The sequence below is a fragment of the Monodon monoceros genome, unplaced genomic scaffold (genome assembly GCF_005190385.1).
Source record: "Monodon monoceros isolate NGI ecotype Baffin Bay Population unplaced genomic scaffold, NGI_Narwhal_1 Super_Scaffold_7, whole genome shotgun sequence".
In the NCBI taxonomy this organism is placed as follows: Eukaryota; Metazoa; Chordata; class Mammalia; order Artiodactyla; family Monodontidae; genus Monodon; species Monodon monoceros.
The window spans coordinates 95,882,386-95,896,583 of record NW_021703784.1 but is presented as its reverse complement, the minus strand read 5'-3'; the positions used below and the strand labels follow the sequence as shown (position 1 = coordinate 95,896,583).

The window sequence follows — 14,198 nt, the reverse complement described above, 5'->3', positions numbered from 1 at the left end:
TACCCCAATTAAAAGGCCCTCTAACTCTGAACCACTGGCTATCCACAGGACTAATACACGTGAGATGAGGCAAACATGCAGAAGCACAAGACATCTTGCTTTGGGTGGGAATCTGTGTCTCCATTAGAAGGGAGTTTCCACTCTGGATTGGGGAAAGTGAATACATAAAGAATGGATGCAAGATGGATCAAAGGAAGAGGGGAAATGTGGCTCTCTTAGACATGACTTGGCTCTCTAAATTTAGAACTATGCCTGGAAATGAAAGAGACCTAACCCCATTGTCAGACTCTAGAGTTTCTCCTACAGGGGGCTTCACTATAGCCCTAGAGGACCAGGACTCCGGAGTTTGAACCATAGTTAAGTGGCTGGGAGGGGAAGATGAGATAGACTGCGAAGACAAACTGAGTCTTTATAGCACACTTTCTTAAATTTTAGTGTACTTAAGAATCAACCAGGGAGATTGTTTACATTGTTGATTCCTAGGCTCTACCACCAGAAATTCTGATCTAATAGGTCTGGGGTAGAGCCAAAGAACATTGCGCTTTTATCAAGCAATCCCACCACCACCACCAAAAGGCTTCCTGATGCACTGAACACAGCTTTAAAAATCTAGAGACTTTGAAATTATAGGCAAAATACTGTGTGTGTGCACTTTTCTGGAGAAAGTCTGTTACTACCATCAGATTCTCAAGGAGTCCCATAATTCAAGATGCCTAAGAACTGTCTTGACGCGCACAAAGAGAACTAGAGAAGCTTCACTCAAGCAGCAAGTCAGGGGGCCGGGGCAAGGTTTTCAAAAAAGAACAAAAACCTACAAACTCTGAGAAGCCAAGCAGAACCAAGGCAGAGTGAAGTGAAAGCCAGTGAGGTGGAGAACCCTGAGGATGTACCTAAATCATTTTCACCTATAAGTCTGGAATGTTAATAGCTTATTTTTATTAGCCACAGGAACTTGGTGGATGGATGCGTGGCTTAAAGGCACAGGGGTCAGGAAGACATCAGCTCCAGGGGACAGTAATAGGAGGGAAGGCCAGTGGATTCTCCTAGGCAGACAGACTCCAAGGTTGTGGAGATAAGGGAAGAAATGGTGGTTAACTCTTGGGTTTTACAATCTGGAGTTCAGCAGCTATAAGAATCCAGAGTACTGTCAGGTAGATGTGGTGGGGCATACCTGAGGCAGCTGTAGTTGAGATGGGGCCGTGATGATAGAAGTGGTCACCATTCCCTACCTCCCTATAAGATCAGTCATGGTGCACAGGAGGACAAGAATAGAGACTGTGATCAAAGATGCTGAGACTGCAGCAAGGAGGACGAGTTCTCCTGGTGTTCTGCTAAGAATGGGGTAGGAGAGGGAGCTGGCTTCCAGCCCGTACTCTAGGAGGTGCTCAGAGAGATTGACTTTGTTAGAAGAGTGAGCATATTTCCACACCCTCTTTGTTGTCCTTTGTGGACCGGGAAACAACTATTACAAATATTATCATAGGGACTTCCCTTGTGGCACAGTGTTTAAGAATCCGCCTGCCAATACAGGGGACACAGGTTGGAGCCCTGGTCCAGGAAGATCCCACATGCTGCGGAGCAACTAAGCCCGTGCGCCACAACTACTGAGCCTGCGCTCTAAAGGCCGCGAGCCACAACTACTGAGCTCACGTGCCACAACTACTGAAGCCCGTGCACCCTACAGCCCGTGCTCTGCAACAAGAGAAGCCACTGCACTGAGAAGCCCGCGCACCACAATGAAGAGTAGCCCCCGCTCGCTGCAACTAGAGAAAGCCCGCGCGCAGCAACGAAGACACAACGCAGCCAAAAAAAAACCATTTTCATAAAACGTTTACCTCCTAGACCAAATGTTCATTAGCTACATTCCCCTCAAAACAAACTTCTCATTCATTTGTGATATCACAACAGTCCCTTAGCTGATTTCCCTGCCTCCAATCTTCTGGACAACAGCTCAAGGGATAGTCTTTAAAATATTCAGTTGTTCCCCTAATAGTTAGTGAAAATTTTTAAAGCTTCAGAATCCTGTTTTTAAATGAAATATCACTGAGAAGTCCAATTTAATAAAAGTTAGAAGCAAAGCTGTTCTTGTTAAAATGTGTAGGTGAGCTACACAGTAGCTGTCCCCTCTGTTCAGCACCCCTCTCCCATCCTTGTGGCTGCTCTGGAGGCAACGCCACGGAGCTCTAGTGGTTTGAATCCCACTGGCCTGCTTACGGCAGTAAAAGTACTTATAACCCAAGCATTATAGTTGCTGCCACCATCCCCCCTTCCTAGTCCCATACCTGGAACAATTAGCTCCCAAATTGTTTTTCACCATTTTTCAAAACTTTTGACTATGGGGAATTCCAAATATACATAAAAATCAAATCAAATATAGTAATAAACCTCCATATACCCATAATCCAGCTTTAATGATTATTAGCTCACAGCCAATCTTGTTTCATTTATACCTCTCTAACCTCTCTTACCCCATACTACTTAGAAGCAAACTTCCTCATAACATTCCATCCACTAGAATTTCATCACATTGCTCAGTCTGACAAGGAATTAATTATAACCAACAATACCAGTGTCACATCTAAAAAATAATCATCCCTTAGTAAAATCAAGTATCCAGTGTTCAAATTTCCAATTTTCTCATAAAATGTTATGTTTATATCAGGAACCAAATAAGACTCATGCATTGTGATTGGTTTATGTCTTTTAATCTGTAGATTGACTGATACCTTTCAGTCTATAAGTATCCTTCCATCTTTTTTCCTCTTGCAATTAATTTATTTAATTTGTTTTGTAATTCTTGCCCCATTTTGCTAATTGCATCCCCATAGTGTACTTAAACGTTTCCCACAACCTCTGTATTTCCTATAAAATAGTAATTGGATATAGAGGTTTGATCAGACTCAGGTTTTTTTTTTTTTTTTTTGAAAAACCACTTTGTAGGTGGTATCTGTCTCTTTTTGTGATGTTAGAAGCTGTTGATGCTCAGTGCCTAAGATCTATCTATTAAGGATGGCAAAATGGTGATATTTCAATCACCCCATTTATCAGATGTAATGTTTTTATAAAATAAACTTCCCCTCACCTATGAGGATACCCACACCTCAATATTTTTCACATTATGCCATCTGTCCTGCATGACACATCTTCTCCAATTGACGAAATGCTAGCTATACTTTCAAACCAACCAAAATATCACCTCTCAGTGAAGTCTTACCCTCACTCCAAGCAGACTTCACCCTTCTTCTAATGCTAGAAACGTATCATTATAATAACGCTTATCTCATTGACTCATAAATTTAATGCCTCTATCCCTGGGGCTCAAAAACAGAAATAGCCTTTGGTCCTAGCACCTGTATAAAGTATTTATTGAACAAATATGTGTAGGATTTCACTTTAGAAAAGTCAGTATCACTTAAGTGACATTATGTAAAATACAAGTTACAAAGCAACTCGCAATGAGATAACCCATCACTAGAAGAAGAGTTACCAGAATTCAAGACACTTTACAAGACGGAGTAGAGCTGAATTACCAAGGGTCCACCATCAGACTTTAACCAGACTGAGAAGAGAGCCTGGGGCCTGACTTTTCAAAATTACAAAGACATGGTGAGAATCAGGTTGAACCCAGGTCCTTCCCAGGAATTCCGTCAGTAAAAAGCCAGAAGCAGGCTAGATGTGAACCCTGGTGGTACATCAGTATTTAAGAAGGGAAAGGAGGTCCTGAAAACGAGGACTAAAAGGAGGAGAGAATTTTCTTCCTAGAATGTTGGTGATGTCACTAGGGGCATGAAACTAGAGAACTCTCTGGCTTGGGAGCAGTTTTTGTTTGTTTTGTTTTTAAGAAGCTGCATGGTTTCCTAGTGCAAAGAGAAGTAACTAGCAGCAAAGAGAGTAGGGTTTGCTTGGATGTTTCATGTTTGGATTTTTTTCTCACCTTCCTATAGTGTTTATTTGGATCTTGGTCTGGGGTCTGGAAACATAGAGGGCATGGATTCAATTTTCATTTAACTCTTCTTCCTCTGATGTAAAACTAAGGTTCCATATCCTGAAGGACTCCAGGAGTCAGCAAATCAGTGGGCAAGATATGAAAATATTCTGTCCTAACCTCCTATCTTTAAGTCAGGCTGACCAATTCACACACAACCCAGCAAATAATTTTTATTTAAATTTTAACTTTGCTTTAATGGAAACTATCTTGGACCTGCTCTCTCTGCCCCCTCCTACACTTCACTCACTGTTCTTTTTCTGCATACACTATGTCCCAGTTCCATGATACACAGGTAGGCTCCTGACCACTTCCTATAACTGGTGCCCTGGGAGTTTAGATTGTTCTGTCAGAGGTAGTACCAGATCTGATCCCCCCATCCTCCTCTTGCCTTCTTCCCTCTCTACTTGTTTGAAGGTGATATGCTCTGTTCTCTAGTGGTTATTCTAGCTAATATGCACAGTTTCACAGAAGTCTTAAGCTAATCAATACATTCATTTTCCTCCCGAATATAAGAACATGAAAATTAGTGTTCTAGTCACCCCAAGTTACATGTTATTGTTGTCCAGTATTTTAATTCTAGCTCATATTCCCCTCCCACAAATTACAGTTTTTACACTTAATGCTTACCTACTCTTACCAACATTATTTACCAGTATCTTTGTTCAGTGTTCCTTCTTGAATCAGATTTTCCATTTAAGACCATTTTCCTTCTGCCTCAGGAATCCTGACTTACCTGCGGCAAACTCTCCTTTTGTCTGAAAATGTTTCTAATTAGCCCGTTTTCTTAAAAAAGTTTTACCAAGTGTCAACTTCCATGATAACTTCTTTTGTTAATGGGATGCAGCGAAAGAATTCCAGTTTCCTGGCTTTCACTGTTGGTGCTGACAAGTCACCCATCTAGGCTGTTTTCTAAGGTTTGTCTGCATTTTATCTCTAGCTCCTCAAGATAGAGAGCATTTTACCTCAATGTCTCTAGATACGAGTTGCTTTTTATCTTGCTTGGCGAACTCACTGGGATTCCTAAATCTGAGGTTTAGTGCCTTTCATCAAATCTGAAAATTGATCGGTGGTTACCTCCTTAGATATCGTCTCTTCCTATTGTCTCCTCCTGGAGCTCCAGATACCTTAGTACATTAGCTCTTCTCATTCACTTGTCCTCTACCGTCTGCTTCTCAACTTCTTTGGCATTTTCCATTCTTCCTTTCATTCTCTTTGGACTGCATTCTGTATAATTTCTTGAGATCGTCCAATTCACTAGAACCCCTTCAATTTCTCCAATCAATTTAATCTGAGTTTTTATTTCAAATTTGTATTTTCCATTTCTAATTCAGAAAGGCTTTTTTTCCCCCAAAAAACTGCTGGGTTGTTTTTTGTCACCTCTTAGCTTCAAACTTGTATTAGCTCATTAATCAAAAAGTTATTTCATTAGTCCGTGTGACAATGCTATCATCGGAAGTATTTAAGGATCAGCTTCTGTGACTTTTTGGCCCCTTTTCCATTTGTGGCATCTTATTTCTTTGTGCATCTTAAAATTTTTAAGCAGGATTTGCTTTGGGAGTTTATATATAGGAATTGAGGCCTCCAAGGGATTGCACTTGCTTCTGGAAATCACCTGAAGGCATGACCAACTGTTAGCAGATAGAGTAGGGAGCCCAGAAAAGAACCAGATATAGCTTTTTGACATAAGAGAAGCCATTTTAGGCCTAAGCCGTCTTATGATCTAAGCCTGGCCACAATGCCTGCCCTTGAACAGGTCTCAGTAATAATGATCTTAAGGGAACAAAAGAACAAATTGTTACTGGGCAAGAGAAGTAACAACAGCAAGGCTGATAAATGAGTTCTAGAGACTCCCAGTTCCGTTTTAATGGTAAAGATTAGTCTGAAGCACTTTCTTGAGCTGTTTTTCAGAATTTAAACATCCCCTTGGGCACTCAACCACCAGATAAACTGGAACCTAAAGATGGTGATGTTGACCTTTTCTGGTTTCAATCAACTAAAGCTTGTACTCTGTCAACCTTAGCCCCAATTCTATGGTGAATTCTCCTGAGCCCAAGCTCCTTCATGAATATGCATGTAGTCTTAGCTTAAAACTTCCCCCATTTTGCTGATCCGGAGAGACACTGCTTTGGGAAAGATCCCTGGTGTTCTCCTTACTTGTTGCAAGTAATAAATCTTTCTTTCTCCTGATCTTTGGCTTGGCTGTGTCTTTGGCTTGACACCCACCAAGACGTGAGCCCAGTTTTGGGGTAATATCAAGGTTGAGACATAAAATTCCTTGATGCCCTCTTCCAAAGAGTTGATTTCTTGTTCACCTTTACACTGAGGGTATCCTGGCTTTACTTGGAGTCACCTTCGTTTTGTTTCCCATACCCTGCATAGTCACTAAAATAGATGCTGAAAGCCTGCTGAGTTTGGCAAAAGCTGAGTAAAAGCTAGCTCTAGCAGTTGCTTACTTCCTACAATCCCAGTTTTCACTTCATTTTTGAAGATCTATGGATTCCTTACTTTTGTGCTTGTTCAGCAATATGTTTTTAACTATTTTTTAAATAAATACATTTTACCCAGCATCTGGTTTCTGCTGAAAGTACTTTTCAGAGTATCCAACCCACCACAATGCCAAAAAACAGAAGTCTGAATTAGTTCCAACTATACACACTATACTCCCCTCACCCTTGATTCTAACAGACTGGGTTGTAAAAAGGCCCAGAGTGCAAAAGTTTGCAAAAGCCCGATGCTAACTTTGCCTTAAGGATGGAGCAAAAAAGAATTGAAGAGGAGAGCAGTGTTAAGTGCCTGGCACCTTACCGTGAATATCTCATATTTCTTTTTCTTTTCCTCAGGCACAAATGCCTTATGGCATCAGACTACTTGTCCATTAGCACTACAAATACCTGGGCAAAGACAGCAAGATAGTAATCCCTTCTGTATCCTAAATAAAAGTGGAAGAACCTGTCCTTTTCAACAATAAAGATAGAAATGTATATAGTGAGAAGCATAGCAGTTTCTCCTCAGCTAAAAATAAAACAAAATAGCTAGTTGCCACATGCTTACAATAATATTTATGGCTCCTACAATTACACTAACAGGTATAATGCTCTTGACTCAATCCATTCATGCCTGCATTTCATACTACATAAAAAGGGAAAAAATAGTCAGGATATAATACAGACAGACCAAAATGACTATTTTCATTTATGCTTTCCCTACCTCATTTCCTCCAGCTTCCTCTCCATCCACGTCTGCCCCTAAATTCTGGGTGGATCAGCTGAAGAACTCGTGTTTTAAGTGATGTAGACAGCAGCAAAGTCAAGAGGTCATAGGTTGGGATTTCCCTGGCGGTCCAGTGGTTAAGACTCCATGCTTCCACTGCAGGGTGCGAGGGTTCGCTCCCTGGTCAGGGAATTAAGATCCCACATGCCGCGCACCGCGGCCAAAAAAAAAAAAAAAACTTCATTAATTTACATGAAAAAGAAATTTGCGGAGTTCCCTGGTGGCCTAGTGGTTAGGATTCCGGGCTTTCACTGCCATAGCCCAGCTTCAATCCCTGGGTGGGGAACTGAGATCCCACAAGCCACAGGGCACAGCCAAAAGAAAAAAAAAGAAATTAGCTCCTACAATGTCGTGCGTGTGGGCACGTGCAGGCGCGCGCTTTCTTGGCATAGGCTGTCCCTCAGGAGTGATTTAAATTTCCAGACACACCTCCTTGGCTTTGGCCAATGGGGCCACTTGCTTCCCAGCTGAGGTACCCTTTGTAGCTGGAAGTGACACTTTAGTTAGAGCCATCGGCTCTAGGGAATTCTCTATTGCCCTAGAGGGCCCCATATCAAGGGCTAAGTTCACCTCTCATCAGCTTGGGCGTTATATAGATGACATGATTTACAAAAGAAGTTTCTCCTACCTACATGCTACATGACAGCCTGTCACTGTCATCTCAGATTCTACAGCAATCATTCATTCCTTTGAGATAAACACTGTTTCCTATATGAACACTCCTTTCTTGTGGTTATCACCACACCCACCATGAAACTAGTATCACTGCCAGGGGAGTCGAAGCCAGTCATCCTGGATTCTAGTTTGAAGCTGAATTCTTAAGCAAGTCTTTAGTGTCTCAAGTTGCAATTAACTCACCACAGGCATTTGAATAACCTAGGTTACTTAAGATTTCAGATTCCTGAGTCCCACTTATTTAAGCAGTTTCTGGAAACGCAGCATGGAGATCTGCATTTTTAACAAGCTTCCCAGGTAATTCCTGTGTACTTGCTCAGATCTATAAGGCTGGGTGTAGTTCGTCTGTAACCCTATCTATGAAAATACCAAGATAAACCTTTACTATCCTGTACTTCAGATATAAAGACAGACAAAATGAAAAATAACGATCTAGAGTACCTGGTCCTTAGTTCTTCCTGGGTGAGATACTTCTAGTCTGTAACAAAGTGCATTAGTTCAGCAAGAAAGAGCAAGTGGCCAAGTGAGGTCATAGCTCTGAGCTGTCAGAAAGTATGTCACAGCAAGACTCATTGCAGCTATTTCACAAACATGTTCACAAAAAAGGCTCACTGAGGCAGAAGAGTGGTTGAGCATAATCTATAACCGCCTCCAGGAAAAAAAAAAAACAAACTCAGGCTCTAAAGGATCAGGGAACAAATGGGCAAATCTTGATAAAATACACAGGATTCCTAAAGTTCGTATTAAGAGATACCAAGAACCTTCAAAAGCATTACTAAATCAGTGTCAAGAAACGAGATACAGGGACTTCACAAATCATTCTTTTAACACCTTGTTTTAGTTAAGGGCAGAAAAATGTTTTTAAAAGACCACAGATCTCAGCTGCATAGAATTCTCATGGATTGCACATGAGAAAGGGTCCATCTGTTTCATTCTCTAATCTAAGCCTAACATACACAACAATGCCTGGCATATGGAAGATGCTGGGGAAATATTTATTGAATGAGATAAAACAAATGGACCAATCGAGAGAAGAGTAAGGTTTCCATGTAGCTCAATGCCAGTGCATAATAAAGAATATGACAGAAATAAAGGCTATTCACCAGTAGCCAGGTTTTTCTACATTATAAAAAAAAAAAAAAATCTCCAGCAGGTCTGCCAAACCTCTCTGCAAAGCAAACTCTAATAGCTTTTTGGCTCTGTGCTTCATCCTTCTAAAACTACAACTGTCAGACACAAATCAAGCTTTAAAAGGTTATCAGCTACCATGCTTAGATTCCCTGGTCTTAACTAGCCCAAGAAAGTTTTCATACCCAAGACCTAGTTCAACAAAATTGAGACATGAGCATCACCAGAAGCAGCTATATATTTTTAATCTAAAGACCGGGCATACAGAAAGCATTTTACATAAATTCTCGAGTCTTAATAATGTAACAGGAAATATGGGCCCCAGAGAAATAAGCCCCTTTCTGTAGGTCTTAATCCTTGGCCTCTACAGTAAAGACAACCCCTGGTAATCCAATGAGTACTTGCTCCCCACCCACATATTACCTGGGAGGACACAGAGGAAGCAGCTATAGGTCTGCCCCTTATCATCTTACTAAAAGATTGCAAATAGCCTGAGAAGCCACATCATGGCCTAGTGAGCCTTTTAATTCTACATATTCAGACTTATTAGGATGATAGCTGGAGCTGGTAGTTTCTAATCTTCTACCCATAAATGTTCAAGAGGGTCATGAACTGCAATGAGCTTTATTCAACGCTAGTTTTGTCAAATGTCGCAAAAGAATCCCAGTGACTTATTAATACTTTATACTTCAGTTTCCTATCTCTAAGTTAGCAATAAGCTTCCCGTGCTCTACTTAGCCACATTTAATTTTTAAGAATCTTCAGAGGAAAAATGTTTCATATATAATTAAAAAGAATGTTCCTTGTTAAGAGTTGGGATTGAGCTCAAAATAAATCAGTCCTGGTACAATCCCCTTCTAGTTGCTCTGCAGAGAAAAAGGACACTGATACATAAGGAAGTAACCAAGATGAAAAGCAGAGAAGAGATACAGCTTAAAGTGAAGAAATGACACAGACCCCCCACATACACACTTTAAAAACTTTATTTATATAAAAAAACTCATTTGTTTTTAAAAGCATTAACAAGAGAGAAAGAAAAACAGAAAAGGTATGGAGCAGAAGACATGCCCCTTAGTAGTGTTCGGTGGGAAGGTGGGATTTTTGGTTCTCTGAAATTGAACGTTTAGTGTTTTTATAAATGAAAAGGAAAAAACAAACAGTTAAAGGTCCCCAAAAGCCCATGGCTGTTCTATTACCCACACCCCACCGACAAAAAGAGCACCAGGAAAAGAGCAGAAGAAGACAAGAGAAACCAAGAGTGGAGCCACATCTGGATGGGGGCGATTTCCCCTGTGCAGTATGCTCTTAGGGTCGCAGAAAGGAAAAGGCTCCTTTTTGCCAGAAAAGGAGTGGGACGAAATGTGAAGGGGAAAAGGGGTGAACAAGGAATTTTAATGCAGGGGGGAAGGCGGGTGGTGGGTTGTCCACTTTCCTCCTACCCCAAAGCCTCGATATATAAAGGAAGGGGGAGAGAGGAGGATAAAGATTTCCAGTTGCATTAAACAGAGCTTTTAGATTAAGGGGAGGAGTAAAAGGCAAATAAGGGAAAGGGTTAAAAACAAAAACAAAAAAAAAAATCAACCGCATAGCAGCTGATTCCTCTAGCCCAACCTGCTAATATACACTAAAAGGAGGAGGAACGGCGGGGGTCGGGGAGGGGGATATGGACATGACTTCCCTATAACCCCCTTCAGAGACGACAATCATTCTGGGCAACTAAGGAGCAAGAGCCACACCACTCACTCCTCCCACCAATCTCATTTGGAGGTTCATCAGAACAGGATTTTTGCAAAATCCCAACATATACAGTTGAGAAAAACCTTCTATGGCTAAAATTAGAGGCTATTCCAATTCCCAGTGGAGAGACTGAGGTTCTCTAGGTCACCTCTCCTCTTCTTTCTGCTATTTAGGGCCAAGAAGTAGGTAAGAAAGCAACAAAATATAATTTGCAAAATCATGAGAAATGAGACTGCAGAGGCAAAGAAAGGCACATGGAAGGGAAGGAGGAGATGCACCCCAGGCCAAAGGCACAAAGAAGAGGCAAAGCCAGGGGCGAACCCCACCTTTTTAAGGGTAAAGGGGGCAGGAGTATGTACATCAAGTCCTTTAGTCAGCCAACCAATCCAGGGAGGAAGCAGGGGAGGATGGGGCTATAAGGGTGAGAAAAAGGAGAAATAAGGGCAGGGGGAAGCCAGCTTTGTAGCTTCCTGACAGTTTCAGACTAAATGATTCATGTACATTCCTACTCGCTCCTCCTAGAGGCTCTTCTCCCCAGAAGACATCTTTCTGCTCCTTCTCACCCAAGAAGTCTTCCTTGACATATTCTCCTCTTTCTACAGCCTCTTGAAAATGGCCAGGCCAAGTCAGCAGACATTATTATCACAGGATGGGAGAGGAAGGTTAAGGACAGCCTCAGTAAGGGGCAGCAGCTGCAGCCCAGGGCTGGCATGAGGCTTGGAGAAGAGATGGAGTCTGTAGGTCCTTGATGGTCCCTGCCCTGGAGATGAGGAGGGCAAGGTTTCTTAATCTCCGCTCTAGGAAACCTTCACTTGCTCAAGGGCCCTTGCCAAGTGGTATGTGCCAATGTCGCCGGCCGTCTTTGCTTCAAAAATAGTCATTAGGGATAAAGGAAGAGCTCACGCCCTCCACTCTCCAAAAAAGTAAAGGTCCCTTCCCCACCAAGAGAAGAAAAATCTTGCTTAAGAATCATGGGTTTATCAGATTGCTGGACACTGCATATATAGCATATAACCTCCAATTCTTCCCATAGCCTCCAGTGAGGCTTCCCACGCTCTCCCTCCCTCCACACAAGGCCAAGAGTTCCAGGGAGAGCTGGCAAAAAGAGCTAATCCGCAGCACTTTCTCAAGATATGCATATAACTGAGTCAGGCTTCTTGGGAGTAATTGCAGGGGATCTGGAGTGGGGAGGAGGGACAATTAAGCTTCACTGGAAGAAGTTAGGGAGTTGATGGAAAGAAGGCAGCCACTTAGGGCTACAAGGGCAGGAGGCAGTGTGGCAGTGGGCACAACAGTCCAGCGAAGAAAGGGGAAAATCATCAGTCCATTTCACCACCAAAAAATAAAAGTACATATATTATAAGCCCAGACGTAGCGGAGAGTGGTGCTAAATCTTCTGCTGTAGGGAAAAAAGAGAAAGAGACGTTAATAGGGTTGGAATAAGGAGAACCAGAAGAGAGCTGAGCAAATCTGAAGGGAAGAAAGTAGCACATAATGGAGAATCAGATCACCAGTGGCATGTCCCAGCCTCTTAAGAGGTAACAATCACAGAAGCAGCACCCCTAAGCCCCGTGTGGCTGAGACTGATCAGATCAGCATGATTGGCAAACTGCTGGCACACAGAGACCGCCTTCCTCAAGGATGATCTTGGGGGTGGCCGAAGGACATACCATGGGGGGGTAAGACACTTGGTCCCCCTCATCGTCCAAAACCAACACATCCACCTCTTCCTCCAGAGATTCCTGCCCCTCGTCCTGCTGTGAACACATGCAATGTGTTAGTATGAGAGTAAGAAAACAGGAACCTCGTGAGTGCGTGCCAGATCTAGGGAAAATCCCCAAATATGTAAACCCAAACAAAACAAGGTAATAGTAAGTGAAGGGCAAGATATTCAAAAAAAGGCAGGAACAGAAAGAGAGTAATGCGAGAATAGATCAGTTGGCGTTAGTCACATAAGCAACACATTTATAGCCTTCCTTCTCCCATCTCGACCATCACAGAATAATGGCACCAGAAATCCCAACGTGAATCAAAACTCCTACTTTTTCCCTGAAAACCCCTACAAGGAAAGGTGCTGTCTTTCACTAAGTACTTTTTTCCTATTTCACAGAACATGCAGGCTTCAAAACAGAACTAGCCTCTGAAGGACAAGAGTATATAAAGAGAATTTACCATCAGGGGCGTTCCCTTCAATGGCTCCATTTCGCCTAGATCCCCAGATCGATCCAGTGCTCTACTGTGGTCTCCTCTCTCATTCAGTGTGGAATAGTTGTTATCTAGTTTAAAAAAAAAAGAAGTACAGAGACATGATGTTCCCCTCTAGTGTAAAATATGTATTAAGCAGATAAATGTGACTTAGGCACCCTTTGGTAAAGCATTTGAGCTTTACCAAAGGCATTAAGGTCAGGTGGTCCTTGACATAAAAAAACTTACATCTAACTGGGAAGGCAAAATATATCATGTATGATAATAAAGCTAAACTGAAGAGATCTATGAAGGGTACTGGAATTAGAAGAAGATAGTGAGGTGAGCTGCAATAGTGAGGAAGGACCTAACAAAGTAGACAGGAATTCAGCCAAGCCTTTGGGGATGAAGACCATTTACAAAGCAAGTGGGAAGGACATTCCAATAGGAGGTATTACAAGAGCAAGATAAAAAAGTATAGAGTGAAGAGACAGGATAGCAAGTAGACTAGGTGGGCTCAAACAGAGTATATGGAGAGTAAGACAGAGCGAACCAGGCATCAGACTGTGAAAGGCCGTGAGCCTTTCACAAGTTTAGGGACACACGCTTGATTCTGTATTAATGCGGGAGGCATATGAAGATTTTTTTTTTTTTTTAACCTTTGAGCATTTGGGAATGTGGAAAAAGGTAGACAGATCAGGTTCTACTACATTTCCTTGAATCCTTCCCAATGGAATGTCCAGCCAGTGTCCTTCCAGGAAGGTGAATGGTGCGGGTGCTGGAAAGAGCTGCAGAGCCAGACAGTTCTCCTCATCCCATATGATAATATGGCTTACTCCATATCCTTAGGCAGGGATTAATCACCTACCTAATGATTTTGTGTTTGATCCCATACTGCTCATCTGAATTTCTTCCCGATCAGGTTTCTTATCTACAGGGAGTCAGAAAGTTACCCAGGTCAAAACCCAACTCTTCAAAATCTAAACTCACAAAAATTGCTCTCTAGTCTGTCCTCCCTTCCCCCTCCCTCCCATCAAACTTTTACTAAGCACCCACCACAAGTGCCAGGCTCTAGACAAAGCCCTCACGGGACTTAAAGAGATCCCTTTCCTACAGACTCTAACATAAGAAACGATTCACTCTAAGCCAGCAGGTTTCAAATTATTTGGTCTCAGGGCCCCTTTATATACTTAGAAGTTATGAGGATCCAAAGAAT

General features: G+C 42.1%; 1 protein-coding gene across 14 annotated transcripts in view; it reads right to left on the bottom strand.

Annotated features, from left to right (window-relative positions):
- Window positions 1–2,867: 2,867 nt before the first annotated feature.
- CTNND1 (catenin delta 1) overlaps window positions 2,868–14,198 on the bottom strand; it is a 54,050-nt gene continuing 42,719 nt past the window's right edge. For 6 of the 14 annotated variants that reach the window (XM_029207144.1, XM_029207146.1, XM_029207148.1 and 3 more), the window contains 4 exons: window positions 13,851–13,913; window positions 12,971–13,074; window positions 12,469–12,555; window positions 2,868–12,197 (listed from right to left, as the gene is read on the bottom strand). In XM_029207144.1, coding sequence (XP_029062977.1) covers window positions 12,186–12,197; window positions 12,469–12,555; window positions 12,971–13,074; window positions 13,851–13,913 — 266 coding nt within the window. In that variant the 3' untranslated portion in view covers window positions 2,868–12,185. The remainder of the gene's footprint in view (window positions 12,198–12,468; window positions 12,556–12,970; window positions 13,075–13,850; window positions 13,914–14,198) is intronic. The other 8 variants (XM_029207147.1, XM_029207152.1, XM_029207145.1 and 5 more) reach the window with 7 other exon arrangements.